The 15615-nt window shown below is 42.9% G+C and overlaps 1 protein-coding gene across 1 annotated transcript in view; it reads left to right on the top strand.

Annotated features, from left to right (window-relative positions):
- Positions 1–8512: 8512 nt before the first annotated feature.
- Positions 8513–15615, top strand: part of TMEM168 (transmembrane protein 168) — a 46801-nt gene continuing 39698 nt past the window's right edge. The window contains exons 1-2 of the mRNA XM_081038116.1: positions 8513–8751; positions 13463–14720. Coding sequence (XP_080894242.1) covers positions 13593–14720 — 1128 coding nt within the window. The 5' untranslated portion in view covers positions 8513–8751; positions 13463–13592. The remainder of the gene's footprint in view (positions 8752–13462; positions 14721–15615) is intronic.

Raw genomic sequence — 15615 nt, 5'->3', positions numbered from 1 at the left:
AATCTTCTGAAATTAACCAACACGAATATGCTAAATGGTGAAAATACTAGAAGCTTTTCCATTAAGATCAGGAACAGTCCAAGAATGCTTTCACCACTTATTTAAAATTAAACCCAAATTATTAAACAATGCTTTTAATTTTAATTCAAAAATCAGATATAACAAATGGAAAGAAAATAAATGATCATTATCTTTAGAAAAAATAGCTAAATATCATATTATAAAATTGAGATGTCCAAATTAAAAAAAAATGTAATACATTTTCTATAATGATCAATTAGAAAATATGAAACAAAATTTAAGAAGGCAGAATCAGCATATGCAAAAATACCCCCTTTCTACACTGAGTCCAAAGAAATAATAAAGAATGTTTTAAATAATTTAATATAAATATAGCTGCATTTAAAAATATAAGGTAAGTCTCAATAGAAAACTGCGAACACTCTCAAGGAAACCAAGGAAAAACTGAGTCAGACAAAAAGATTAAAGGAGGAAGGCACAAGAATCAGAGAAGGAAAACTGCTGTGGAAAAGCAAGAAAGTCCTAACTTGACGAAAGTCAATAGCATGGAAGATAGACGACAAATCCAACAAATGGAAGAACACATAAGCTGATGAAATACAGTAAACTGAGTGTTCCGAACAGGACTTAAAACATGTATGTTTAATATTCTCAAAAGAGGGAAATACCATAAAATGAGAACTAGATCATAACAGAATAATAGATATTTCAACAGAAACAAAAAAAGCCTAGGGAGGAAAAAAAAAGCCTGAGTAGTAAATTAGTAGCTGTACTATCAATCTGAAGAATTCTTCCAGAAAACAGCACATACCAAAAACACAAAGGTGAAAAAATACGAAAGAGACATGAAGTTTAGATACAGTTCCAACATATATTAAAAACAGGAGTTCCAGGGCTGACCCGGTGGCTCAGGCTGTTAGAGCTCCATGCTCCTAACTCCGAAGGCTGCCGGTTCAATTCCCACATGGGCCAGTGGGCTCTCAACCACAAGGTTACCAGTTAGATTCCTCGACTCCTGCAAGGGATGGTGGGCAGCGCCCCCTGCAACTAAGATTGAACACGGCACCTTGAGCTGAGCTGCCGCTGAGCTCCGGGATGGCTCAGTTGGTTGGAGCGTGTCCTCTCAACCACAAGGTTGCCAGTTCGACTTCCGCAAGGGATGGTGGGCTGTGCCCCCTGCAACTAGTAACGACAACTGGACCTGGAGCTGAGCTGCGCCCTCCACAAATAAGACTGAAAGGACAACAACTTGGAGCTGAATGGCAAAATTAAGATTGAAAGGACAACAACTTGATTTGGAAAAAAAAAAGTCCTGGATAGTACACAGTGTTCCCCAATAAAGTCCTGTTGGAAAAAAAAAAAAACAAAAACAAAAAAACAGGAGTTCCAGATAAGAGAATAGAGAAAAGGGAAGAAAGGAAATATGGGAAAAGATAATAGGCAATATTTTTCCAAAATTTAAGAATGATTAGAACATTAATTTTAAAAAAAGGGGGATTGCAAAAAAAAAAAAAAAATCCCAGGGTTTTCCTAAATTTAAACATAATGAAATTTCAGAAGATTTATGATAGGACAATTTTCTAAAAGCTAAAAGAGAAAACAGATTACCTACAAAGGAAAGGGAATCAAATTGGCATCAGACTTTTCATCACCATCTTTAGACTGCAAGGAGACAGTAAGGCATTATTTTCAAAATGTTAAAAGACAAATTAGCAAAAAAACTTAAAAAGACAAAACCTTCTGCTGCTAAAAATGTAGTTCATGGAGAGTGGGAACACAAAATGGTTCTTGAAGAATGGAGGTTCCTGCTATTAGGATCTTCATGTTTCCATTAATAACTGTGCTTGAGATCTTCTGTCACTGAAATGGTTCCCAGGTGGTCATTTTATTTCGTGGGGTTTGGCTGTGGATGTGCCAGATGTCAGGAATTGACCCTGACATTTCTAGGTTCAGGATGAATAGTGCACAGGCAAAGGCGGTTTAAATCATGCCTGGAGGGCCTCAGGTGCCAGCCAGCCTGAGTTTAGACTTTATCCTATAACCTGTAGAAGTCATTGGTTTTAGTCCAAGAAGTGTCACAGAGTGATGCTCTGAGTTTATCAGTCAGGGGGCCGGTGTGATGGATTAGTCTGGGGTGAGGCTGACATCAAGATGATCAGCATATAGGTCACTGATGAAATTCAGGTGTTAGGTCCAAAACTAGGCTAGTGGCAATGGAAGTTGAAAACAAACGATAAATGCAAAAAATATGGTGTATGAAAATGAACAACTCTTGGCCTTCACAATTGTCAGGTTCTGTTAGTAAATACTGGTTGCCTTCAACAACTAGAGATTGATGAGAGCTCCTCACTTGTACTACGTAGTGTCCTACAGTGAACACAAATCTCAGATTTAATGCTACTACACAAATAAATATTTATCAACAAACAGGCATAAAAATCAGTACACAAACAATATTTTGTGACAGCGTACTAAACTACTAAAGTACTAAACAGCAGTCTAGACTCGGAGCTATTCGGAAGGGTGTTAGTTTCAGCAGAGTCTTGTACCACATTTAGGCAAGAACAAAAGTGCCTGTACAACATTCCAGCCAGCCACATGTCTTGAACACCTGTTATTTCCACAAGGAAAACTTATTTCTAATCTTCATGCTAATTAATATAGCTCTAGTGCAGATTTACATAGTGATCTTGGAGCACTTGTCCATCCAATTTAGCAGTGTAGATTCCTGAGTAGTGTCTTTCAAATGCTAATTATCCACCCTGGAATGTGCAGATTAAAGTTAACTCTCAAACACAGACCCACCTCACTGAAGTATTCTACACTACACTGACTACAGATGGGTGATCACTTGGTAAGTTATATAAATGTCTAATCACTACATTTTACACCTGTAACTAATATAATATTGCATGTCAGCTGTAATTGAAAAAAATTTTTTACGAGGACAACCATAGCACAGTAGGTAAACACTGCTTACCTTCTCTCACAACCACATTAAAATTACAACTAATCTACAAAACCACCATTATTAAGAATCAGCTAAAATCAAGCTGAACTGAAGCCTTTCAACTAAGGACACACAGGAGAAGCCACCTCCAGACTGGTAAGAAGGTCAGAGATGCATAATGGGCTGGTCCCATACCCACGTGTGACCATTAAAGATCAGGAGGGATATTTCAGCTGTGGGGGTCTCCCCACCCCCATAGGAGTGAGAGGTTCCAGTGCCAGGGAAAGACGTCCTCGTAATTTCTGGCTGTGAAAACCAGCAGGTATTGTGACTCAGTGAAGACTGTGTGCAGCTGTACTCCCAAGCACTTCTCTTAAAGGGACCACGGGTGAATTTATCCACCAATGGAATCATTCACTCTGAGCTACAGCCGCGAGGGGGCAGGGACAACTGGTGGGGAACAGAGTTGTCTGGCTTGGGACGGGGGCTGGAGAGGCGGCTTTCTCCTGGACAGGGGAGCTGATGGAAGCTATTGTTTCTTTGCTGAGCCCTCCTGCTGCTGGCACGTGAACACAGGCAGCCACCATATCTGAGTCTCCACTGTTCATTCACCCTGCCCTGGCCATTCCAGACCCAGCCCCACCCAACTTTCAGGCACACCCAGGCCACTGTACAGACCACCTGCCTTGGCTCAAGCTGCATACTTTCCTAGACACTCAAAGGTTCACAGAACCCAGACAAGCAGCATCTGGCTTGAGCAAGTCCTGTACCTCTGGCTGAGCAGCCATAAGCCGGCATAAGCCAAGGCAGATGGCCTTGGATCATGGCTTGGCCTCTCAAGGCACTTCCAAGCATATCATGGGCTGCAACCATCTGCGGATTTCTTTGTGGCTCCTGCTGGGTGGCCCTGAGTAGGGCACAGGCGGTGGCTGAACTTGACCTACAGCAGATCCCCCCAAGGTGGTCCTGGGGCTGGAGCCCCCAGTGGCCAGCTTCAAAACGAGCTGGAACATCACCCACCCGCCTCCAAAAATGACACATCCAAGGAGCAGATTGGGCAGGCACCAGAGTTCTGCTGAGGCAGATCCTGCTCTGTGGGATCAGCCCCTGCACAACAACTCTTCCACTGTAGTCATGGCCAGTCCTCACAACCAGTAAACCCAAGGGTCAGTCCCTCCCATTGATGTACAGTTATCAACCAAAGCTCAACTAGAAGAGGAGGGCACACACAACCCACACAAGGGACACACCTGGAGTGCAAGGCTCAGGTGACCAGAAAGACTGTGCCAATGAACCCCACAGCACACCTACTACATAAGGCCACTCTGCTAAGACTTGGAAACACAGAAGCCTTACCTAATACATACGAACAAACACAGGGAGGCAGCCAAAATGGGGAGACAAAGAAACACATCCCACATAAACTAACAGAATAAAGCTCCAGAAAAAGAACTAAGCGAAATGGAGACAAGCAAACTATCAGATGCAGAGTTCCAAACACTGGTCATAAGAATGCTCACTGATTTCATGGAGAACTTCAACAGAGAGATAGGAAGCATAAAAATGGAGATGGAAACTATGAAAAAGAACCAGTCGGAAATAAAGAATACAATAACAGAAATGAAGAATATATTACAGGGAATCAACAGTAGATTAGATGAAGCAGAGGAGCCAACCAGCAATGTAGAAGATATGGTAGCAGAAAACCCCCAACTAGACAGCAAAAAGAAGAAAAAAGAATCCAAAAAATTGAGAAGAGTTTAAGGGGCCTTGGGACAATATCGAGTGTACCAACATTTGTTATAGGGGTAACAGAAGGAGAAGAGAGAGCACAAGGAATTGAAAACCTATTTGAAGAAATAATGACAGAAAACTTCCCTAACTTGGTGAAGGAAATAGACATACAAGCCCAGGTAGCACAGAGAGTCCCAAACAAGATAAAACCAAACAGGCCAACACCAAGACACATCATAATTAAAATGCCAAAGGTTAAAGATAAAGGGAGAATCTTAAAAAGCAGCAAGAGAAAAGCAGTTAGTTTCCTACAAGGGAACAGTTCCCATAAGACTGGCAGCTCATTTCTCAACAGTAACTTTGCAGGACAGAAGGGAGGGGGCAGGAAATATTCCAAGCAGTGAAAAGCAAAGACATACAACCAAGATTGCTCTATCCAACAAGGCTGTCATTCAGAACTGAAGGACAGATAAGGAGCTTCCCCGACAAAAAAAAGCTGAAGGAGTTCATCACCACCAAACCACTATTACAAGGAATCTTAGAGGGACTTCATTAAGATAGGAGCGGGGTTAAGGATGGGTGAAAGGGGAAGGGATTAAGTACAAATTGGTTGTTACACAGTAGTCATGGGGGTGTAGAGTATAGCATAAGACATATAGTCAATAATATTGTAATAACTAGGTATGGTGCCAGATAGGTATTAGATCTATCAGCGTGATAGAAGGGATTAGGGCTGGGGGCAGGGTGGAAAAGATGGAGGTATAAAGGAATACAAAGTGGTAGTTAATACGGTATGGGGAATATAATCAACAATGTTGTAAAGATCGTGTAAGGTGCCAGATGGGCACTGGACTTAGGGGGATCACGTCATAGACGGTGTAGATGCCTGAGCAATGTGCTGTACACCTGAAGTTGAAGTAGAATAATATTGAGTGTCAACTATAACTAAATTTATAGGTATATATAGTCACGGGATGTGGAGTACAACATAGGCAAGATAGATGATGGTGTTGTAACAGCTATATGTCAGAGGAGTAGTAGCTTGGGGAATGCGTTATCACTTTATGAGGGGTTTAAATGTCTATTACATTGCTTTGTACACCTGAAACTAATTTTTTTAAAAAATATAATGAAGGAGAAAGAAAGAGTACGATGCACTTACATTTACAGCTCCTCGGGCCACCATGGCCACACACACCATTGAATGCCTTTGCCTGTGGCTGGAATTATGCTAACCACGTGCAGTGGCCAGCTGGCTGTACAGATCAATATCTCTGTCTTGGATAAATAAAAAATGGGAGATAAATTAAAAAACATATTTTTAATTATTTTAAAAGAGTATACTGACAAAATAGCAAACATCAAAAATGTTTTCAAGGTCACAAAGTAGAAAATCATGTTTGAGGAAGACGAAAAAGCACTGTTTTAATGAGGGATATTAGTGCTGATGAACAGAAAACACGCTGACTTAAGCAGGAAAGAAATTTATTTAGGGGCAGCTCAGAGGATTGCTGGAGATTGCAGCTTGGACCTGGCATGGCATAATTTATAAACAATAAGAAGACCACAGACAGGACAGGAGAGGACTCTGGGGTTGCTGTTACCATGAACAGGCATCTGAGTCATTGACCCACTAACACTGCATTCTCACCTCTGCCCTAGGAGCCTGCCTTGCTACATCCCTGCAGCTTTCCTGCTGTATCCCTACATACCCAGGGAGCCCAGCTTTCGGTGCCTTTTTTGTCAATAGCTTCCAGCTGGTGCACATGATTGGCTAAGCAAGTCTTTGGCAGTTTAGTGGAATTTTTAAACACAGAAATGGGTTTAGGTGGTGGAAATTTAAAAAAAAAAAAAAGATATGGTAACTGCCCATTAAAAGCAAGTTGAATTAGAAGTGATGACCATGTATTCAAATAGAAACTTCTAGCAGGCAATTGGAAGTGTGACACTGTTTCCCAGGGAGCCAGCTGCAGATCTGGGTGTTGGGTAGTGACTGATTACGTTTAGTTACACAGGAGTCTAGAGAGAATCTAACTCAAACTTTTCATTTACATTATGAGGAATCTGAGTCCGACAGTGCTTCATCTCTATAGATGTGCCGCCCTCCCCAACCTTTAACGTCTATTACATGAAAATGAAAAAATTCACACTATTAGGGGAGATAGGACAAATATATAGATAACATTAATAGAAAATAAGTGGGAGGAGAAAGCTAGTGATTGTCAAGGGCCTATCGTGAACTATTACTTTATTAAATAAATATTTAAGTGCCAACTATACATTAGGACTATGCTGGACAATTTAATGTGAATACCCGGACTTTTCCCTGCATTTGAGGAAATGAAAGCAGGCTGGAATGCAGAGAGCTGGGGGACTGTGGTGGGAAGTCAAAAAGGAGCCAGACTAGTAACAACTTGTCTATACCTGTGCAAGGATTTAGAGCTTTATCCTAAAGGGGATAAATCACCCAAAGGTTTTAAGGATTTTTCTTCATCTTATTTAATTCCCGTAAGGTAGGCATTATGAGCATCCATTTATATGAGGAAACGAGGGTTCGGAGAGATTAACTGACCTCCCAAGAAGCTACAAACAGAAAATGATGGTAGGGATAGAAGGCAAGCAGGGCTTCTTAAAAGACGGAAGGGGAATTCATACTTTTTGAGGGCCTACCTTATGCCAGGAAGAAAAATAACCGTTTCACTGAATATTCACAACTTTGCTGGAAAGATTTCATTACCATATTTTAGATGGAGAATCTTCGGTGGCACCCAGGACGGAGAGGAACCCGGATCCAAACCCCAAGCCCATCCTGCTGCACAGCCGTTGTGCCGCCCTGCCGCCCAGCGATAGCCCTTCCTGCCTGCAGTGCGTGCAGTGCAAACGAGAAGCAGCCCTGCAGTGTGAGGAGCCCTCAGGACGCGAGGCCGTGGCCTCGTAGAGGACGGAGCGTTGGGGAATGGCGCCGGCCAGGGTGGGGCTGTCGGGGGAGCAAAGAACCTGGAGGCGTATTAAAGGGAATCTGAATTAGAAAAGGAGGAGAGCCCAAAGAGCTTGGGCTGCAGCTGGTCAGTGGACGCAAAGCCAAATATTATTAAAGAGCAGCAATGTCTCCTACAGTATTTACACTCCACGTGTGGCCGTCCCGCCCGTGGTGCCCCAGGTTCGGCCCAACCCGAGGCGGCGGCCTAGATGCTTCAAGGAAACGATCAGTTTGATCCTTCGTGGACCTCCCGACCCAGTTGTCCTCCGCAGGTGTCCAAGGCTCCAGGCGTGGGCAGCGGGGCCCAGGCTGCGCCCTGGTGGGGGACACCGAGCTCGCCCACGCGCCCCTGACTGCCGGCGGCGCTGCGGGCCTGGCGGGAGGGCGGGGCCGCGCCGGAGGGGAGGGGGGAGGGGCCGGGCCTGGCGGGAGGGGCGGGGAGGGCGGGGCCGCGCCGGAGGGGAGGGGAGGGCGGGGCCGCGCCGGAGGGGAGGAGGGAGGAGCCGGGCCTGGCGGGAGGGGCGGGGAGGGCGGGGCCGCGCCGGAGGGGAGGGGAGGGCGGGGCCGCGCCGGAGGGGAGGAGGGAGGAGCCGGGCCTGGCGGGAGGGGAGGGGAGGGCGGGGCCGCGCCGGAGGGGAGGAGGGAGGAGCCGGGCCTGGCGGGAGGGGCGGGGAGGGCGGGGCCGCGCCGGAGGGGAGGGGAGGGCGGGGCCGCGCCGGAGGGGAGGGGAGGGCGGGGCCGCGCCGGAGGGGAGGGGGGAGGGGCCGGGCCTGGCGGGAGGGGCGGGGAGGGCGGGGCCGCGCCGGAGGGGAGGGGCCGGGCCGCGCGGAGGCGCGCGCTGTGATCCAGGCGGCGCTCCGTACTGTCGCGCGTTCGGCCCCGGAAACATGGCGGCTGCTGCCGGACCCGTAACGGAGAAAGTTCCCGGAGGGACCGGCCTGTGCTAGGGCGTGCGGCCTCAGGCCCTCGAGTTCCCCGTTCTGGGTCGTAGGTCCAGCCCGTAGGCCTCCCTTTTACCGTATTGTCCCCAGAGTCGACGGAGCGCCGGTGGCGGCGGCCGAGTCAGGTAGGGGTCGGGGTGAACCGCCGGGCGCGAGACCTGGGCACCGACGCCGCCCAGGGCTCCGCGTGGTCTGGGCGCCGAGCTCCGCCCGTGGGCTGCGCGGGCCTGGGGGGGGACCCTGCGGGAGAAGTTGACGGTGGTACTTCCCGAACCGCCAGCGTGTCCCCGTGCAGCTGAGCGCCCGGTTACGGTCGCCTCCTCCCAAAGCAGAGGGCTGCTGGAGACTGCTAGGCTCCTCCGGTCTGCCACATGCTGTTAGAAGGAGGCGGGGTGCGAGAAGTCTGCTGGTGCTGTCCTGTTGCTGAGGGGTTTAATATTCGAGGCATCGCTCATCTTTTAGGAGATGGACTCAGAGGGGCACCGTGACTTCACAGGACGAGAGGACTGCAATTCCCCGACCCTCGCAGCTCAGTATGACCCTTTCAGCTTTTGACACTTCCCCTGGATCCTTGGATGGGACGGAAGTAGTTTGAGTTGAAAGATAATGCAAGTGATACAGTGAGCCATTCCCTAGAAGTAGGACGTGAAAAAGAACTTACTGATTTAGAGGAATTTGGGTGAATTAAGTGAAGACTGGAATAAGGCGGAGAGAGAAACAACCCAGAAATTCATGGAATCTCCCTTAGCCCTACTACTTGTTAGTTGTGGGATATTAGGAAACTTGTTTATTCTCTTTGTATTAATAAGTATCCAACAACTGATTGACATTATTAAATATAATTAAATGTAATTATTTCTAGATATAATTAAATACAATTATTTCTGGATTAGTCTTTATTTCCAACAAGTATTTGTTAAATATCTACTTGGTGCCAGACTTTGTACTAGACACTGGGCAGATAGTATTGAAGACAAACTTTCCGAGACCTTGTGACCTAGTACGGTATGCAGACAAGTGGTAGAGGAGGTACAGGGATCATATCCACGGGTTGGGTGATCTCCCTAAGAAAATGATTTAAGCTGAGACCTGAAGAGTAGGAGTGAGCCAGGTGTGGGGACTGAGGTGAGGCCAGGGGAGGGCAGACAGTGCACCTGGGGAGGGAATAGCATTGGTGCAGTTCAGAACTGAAAAGTCAGTGTGGCTGGAATACAAACTTCAAGAGGGAGTTAGTAAAGCAGGAGTTATTCACGTCCATTGTGGAGAGCTTCATAAGGCATTTGAAGGAGCTTTATTGCTAAGGGTAATGGAAAATCATTGGAGGGTTTTACATAGCAGATTGAGTTGACAAATTTTGGTTCTAAAAAGGACATTTCTTGGAGAAGGGCAAGCATGAGACAATGATGGCCAAAATTGGCATTGTGACCTTGGGGATGGAAAGAAGTATAAACATTTAAGAGGTATATAGGAAGAAGAGTGGACGGTACTTGGTGAGGATTAAATATAAGTGGTGAAGGAGGAGCCGCTTAGAGTGGTTTGTGGGTTTTATAAAACAGACTCTGGCAGTTGGTAGGTTAAGTTTTCTCATGTGCAGCTTGACTGCTCTGTGATCCATTAGAGGTAGATACAACCTCTCAAGTAACTCCCCAATGATGGAAGACCAATTGAAAATGACTATAAGGCTTTGTTGTTTTACTCTTTCATTCAGGCTATTTGTCTTTTGAAGAATGTCAATATGGGGAAAGACTTTTGTAGATTAACCATTTAAAAATAATATTCTGCCACCTTGGTTTTGGCCGATAAGAGTGGCTACATATATTCCGTGATACGGATGTGTTGTACTTTATCATTTATATGTTTACATTTACTTTTTCCTAGGTTTTTAGCTCTGTTAACAGTGCAGAACTGAGTTAGTGCTTTTATTTCTATGAAGTTGATTAATGTGTATACACACACACACCTAGGGAGAAATAATTGAAGACATGGAAATAGATGAGATTGCTCATTGAAAGTATGTAGTAGGAGGTATGCCTAGGCTTGGGAGTGCACGTTCAAAGGTAGGATTGAGAATGAATAGCATGCAAGGAGACTAAGAAGACAAGGCCAGTGAGTTAGGAATAAAATCTGAAGACTTGTCTTTGGTTGTTAAAGGAAGGGCAGGTTTCAGAAGGTGGAAGGAGTCCACAATGTCAAAGTTTGTTCCAAGAATGTGCAACATAAGGAGTGAAAAGTACCCATTGGATTTAGGAACTTACAAATCATTTCAGAACTTGGCAGAGCAGTTTATTGTCCTGTGGTGAGAACCACAGTTTTAGTGGTACGAAAAGTGAAGCAATCAAACACTAGCTGTCAAAGGTGCAGAAGATTGGAAGAGGACATGGAGGATGTCCTCATGGAGGACTCATGGAGGATGAGTGAGGATTATTTTTGTTTTGTTTGTTATTTCTGTTTCTGGATTTTTTGTTTACTGCGGCGTTTTTTTTTTTTTTTTGTATTTTGGTATTACTTTTTAAATGAGCTTTGCAAATGTTTTAAGTTCTAATGGATAAGAGTGCAAGTTTCAAGAGAGAAGAGAGAATGTGAAGTTCTAGAAGAGGCAGAGGGGAAGGAATACATAGTATAACTGAAAGATTTAGCCTCAGCCAAAGAAGGGGACACCATTCTTTCCCTGTATCAGGAGATGTAAGTAGAGATGGGTTTGTGGTGTTGGAAACTCAAGTAAACTCCCTTATGATGATTCTGTTGGTGACAAAGACATATGTTGAAAATGCATTAGGAAGTGGATGTCAGAGATTTGAGGATAAGAGAGGTTTAGGTATTCCCAAAATGAGTGGGAATGAGTATTGACCAGAGAAACGCAAAATGTCTGTGGTTGCGTGGCAGCCATTTAACCTATTATGTGATTTTTTTTCTCTCCAGTTTTGTTCAGTTGTCTGAGCAGACTGTTCCATCCCCCTTTGAGGATATATATTCCAACATATTTGTTAAATGATTATATAACACACAGGAGTGATGTTTTAAAAAAATGCAATGTCCTCCATATTTTATCAGTTTCTCATAGTTTAATAAAAAGATAAAACCAAAACATACCAATGGAAGATATTTTCTGTAGAGGTGTGTGGTATCTTAAGTAAGAAATAATTGAATGGAAATATAATTGAGGAAAATCAGTTACAATACTTAGTTAATAAATAGATTTAGCTGTTAAAAAAAAAAAAAAGGTACTTGTAGGGACAGAGCCAGGAGTGCAGTTTCCAGGCTCTCGGCCTCACATAGAAAGATCCTGGCTCAGGTTGTAAATGGTCATCAGCTGTGAAGTTGGCCATCGGCTGTTACTAGTTAGCCATTAGCCACTGATATAACTGCCGTGGCTAAGCTAGCAAAGTGGTGGTGTAGTGGTGTGGCATGGTGGAGTGTGGACTGCAGATTGCAGAGAGGCAGATTGCAGCTAGCAAGTGAGGTTGGTTGCCAGAGACAAGTGGACGGCAGGTTGCGGATCGTGTGGCTCCTGCTTCCTGGGTCTCCAACCCAGCCGCTAGTGAGAATATAGTGGTATGACTCTCTTATCTATGGCTCCGTGGGTGTTCCTTTTTGGCCTCACCATGTCCTGCATTCCTATGTGGGGAGCAGGACCAGAGACCCCGCATGACACCCTGCGTGACAGTACTTGTTGAACATATAGAAGCAGAATTAGTAAGAATTAGTAATAATATTTGAAAACTCCCAGACACCCTAAGGTTGTCACCCAGTGACGTTCTTCTCCAGCCAAATGGGTAGTTACGGCTTAATTCCAGGTTATCTCATGTTTCTGTTGGGTCTTTCTGTTAGTGTCCTGCTATTAAGAAAGTATACATAAGCTGATCACAAACTAGTTCCTTTTTAAATATATATATGGTTCAGTTTCCCATGGATATTATGGCTCTGTCCTTTGGAAACAGCATACTAGAAAAGTTGAAGAATTATCTAGTAGACAGTTAAATCATTTTTAGACTATTGTCATGTTTTAAGTGCAACTTGTGGGGGCACTTAAAATTGAAATAATTATCTGGGTCCTTTAACAAATAATCGTGGTAACTATGTAAAAGTAAAATTGTTAAGTTTTAAATTTATTTTATAATAATTATTGGTCAACATTACAACTTTTCAATTTTGATTAGAAAGGCCAGGTTTGCTACTCTATTTAGATTTGGAAAGTAGGTTTGATTATCAAAGTAATTTAGTAGAGATAAAAATACAGGGAGAATTATGGATCAATTTTAGGGACTTGAATAACTTTAATACAGTTAAAGTTTGCTTCTGGTAAGTTTATTAGTTAAACCACGTAAAGACTAAGGTTTTAGAGCATTTTAGAGCTGCCTTGTCAAAAGATGTAGAGGATTTTAGGCAAGTAGTAATGATCGCTATTATTGGATGCTGGTGCTTTTTAAGTTAGACGTAATGTTAAAGTGCCTCATTCTGTTTAAGATCTGAGTAGCTTTTCATTGTGCCAAACCCATTTGCTACAATCTAAGCTAAATTGAATATCTTATATTTGCATGTTGTTGAAAAAGCAGATATTGGAGTAAGAATGAGTTAGGTGAATTCCTCACCACTTCTGGAAAAACACATTCATTGATGGTAATTTAGTCATACAATCTTAGCATGTGATGAATAGAAAGCATAACCTTTTTGGTTTGGATAAACTGCAGAGTTTTTAAGCCGGAGACAATTACCATTAAGACACGGGATTTCAGAAGAAACTTTATTTCTCACTTACTGATTATTTTGTATGAAGAAGTTACATGTGAAAGGTAAATTATGTAAAATTAATGTTGAAATATTTTTTCTCCTTTTTAGGTTACTATAAACAAAACTTCCAGAGAAAATGCTGAAATAACAGTCACGGATACATGAGATTTGATTTGCTGGATGAAATACAGCTGTTAATAATTGTAACGTGGGGAGAGAGCCCAGATTGCCAGATTACATGTGTAAATCACTGCGTTATTGCTTTAGTCATTGTCTCTATTTAGCAATGACAAGGCTGGAAGAAGCGAACAGAGAAGTAAACATGCATTCTTCAGTGCGCTATCTTGGCTATTTAGCCAGAATCAATTTACTTGTGGCTGTATGTTTAGGTCTTTATGTAAGATGGGAAAAAACAGCAAATTCCTTAATTTTGGTAATTTTTATTCTTGGCCTTTTTGTTCTTGGAATTGCCAGCATACTCTATTATTATTTTTCAATGGAAGCAGCAAGTTTAAGTCTCTCCAATCTCTGGTTTGGATTCTTGCTTGGCCTCCTATGCTTTCTGGATAACTCATCCTTTAAAAGTGATGTGAAAGAAGAATCAACCAGATATTTGCTTCTGACTTCCATAGTGTTAAGGATATTGTGCACTTTGGTGGAGAGAATGTCTGGTTATGTCCGTCATCGCCCAACTTTACTCACCACAGTTGAATTTCTGGAACTTGTTGGATTCGCCATTGCTAGCACAACCATGCTAGTGGAGAAGTCTCTGAGCGTCATTTTCCTTGTTGTTGCTTTGGCCATGCTGATTGTTGACCTGAGAATGAAGTCTTTCCTCGCTATTCCAAACTTAGCTATTTTTGTAGTCTTACTCTTTTTCTCCTCATTGGAAACTCCTAAAAATCCAGTTGCATTTGCATGTTTTTTTATTTGCCTAATAACTGATCCTTTCCTTGACATTTATTTTAGTGGACTTTCAGTGACTGAGAGGTGGAAACCCTTTTTGTACCGTGGAAGAATTTGCAGAAGACTCTCAGTCGTATTCAGTGGAATGATTGAACTTACATTTTTTATTCTTTCAGCATTTAAACTTAGAGACACTCATCTCTGGTATTTTGTAATACCATGCTTTTCCATTTTTGGGATTTTCTGGTTGATTTGCCATATTATTTTTCTTTTAACTCTTTGGGGATTCCATACCAAATTAAATGACTGCCATAAAGTATATTTTACCCACAGGGTGGATAACAATAGCCTTGATAGAATCATGGCATCCAAAGGGATGCGCCATTTTTGCCTAATTTCAGAGCAGTTAGTTTTTTTTAGTCTTCTTGCAACAGTGATTTTGGGAGCAGTTTCCTGGCAGGTAAGCTTACAGTTTATTATGTCAGTGCCTGTGATGTATGATGAAATGCTTGCTTCAGGTGTTGAATTATTAGAATTGAAAGATGAAGTTCCTGATTTCAGGAGGAGATTCTTTTTTGGCATTTAATTTTGTTCATGGAACTGAAGTACTGAATGAATATTGATAGGATATTTTAGTTTGATTTCTAGCAAAGAGGTACCAAAATGTTAGCAATACTCAGCATGTGACATTTTGCCTCTTCTGATTGTTTATTAATGAAGCGCTTGTAGATTAAACATTCTTGGAACATTAACATTTCAAGAGTGCTGAGAGATTGTACTTTATTCCTTTTGTTTTACACATGAGGAAATTGAAAGCCAAAGAAGACATATCCAGAGTCACTGTAATAGCCAGAAACAGATTGTCTAGTTTCTATGAGTATCTGGTCCACTGTTCTCACTACAGCACATTTCTTTTCTATAGCCATTTCCCTAAAGGAGATTAGATATAATAACATAGACATTAAAAGGGGATTAGATATGTAATAACATGGCAGGTACTTAATTACAATGAGGCTCTCCTAAGAAAGAAAAAATGGGTTTTACAATACATTTGCTGCCCATAGCATGTTACGAACAGGTTATTTTTTTAACCATTCAAACTGTATGGTTGGAGTTTACATGTACAGTATTAATAAACCGAGTTTTCCATTCTTGGAACATTTATTGGCTGCACTATATGTCAGGTACTGTATTGGGTGCTGATGAGTTTAAGATGAATACGAAATGTCTCTGTTCTTAAAGAAGGCACATCTCATGGGAGGGGGAATAGGCAGGCATGTGAACAAACGATTACTACTATGTGACAAATGCTATAATTTGACTACATCAGGTTGGGTAAAGGGAGGTCGCCCCAG

This window comes from Rhinolophus hipposideros (genome assembly GCF_964194185.1).
Source record: "Rhinolophus hipposideros genome assembly, chromosome: 25".
NCBI classification, from domain to species: domain Eukaryota; kingdom Metazoa; phylum Chordata; class Mammalia; order Chiroptera; family Rhinolophidae; genus Rhinolophus; species Rhinolophus hipposideros.
The sequence above is the reverse complement of the archived record's forward strand: the minus strand, read 5'-3'. Positions and strand labels throughout refer to the sequence as shown.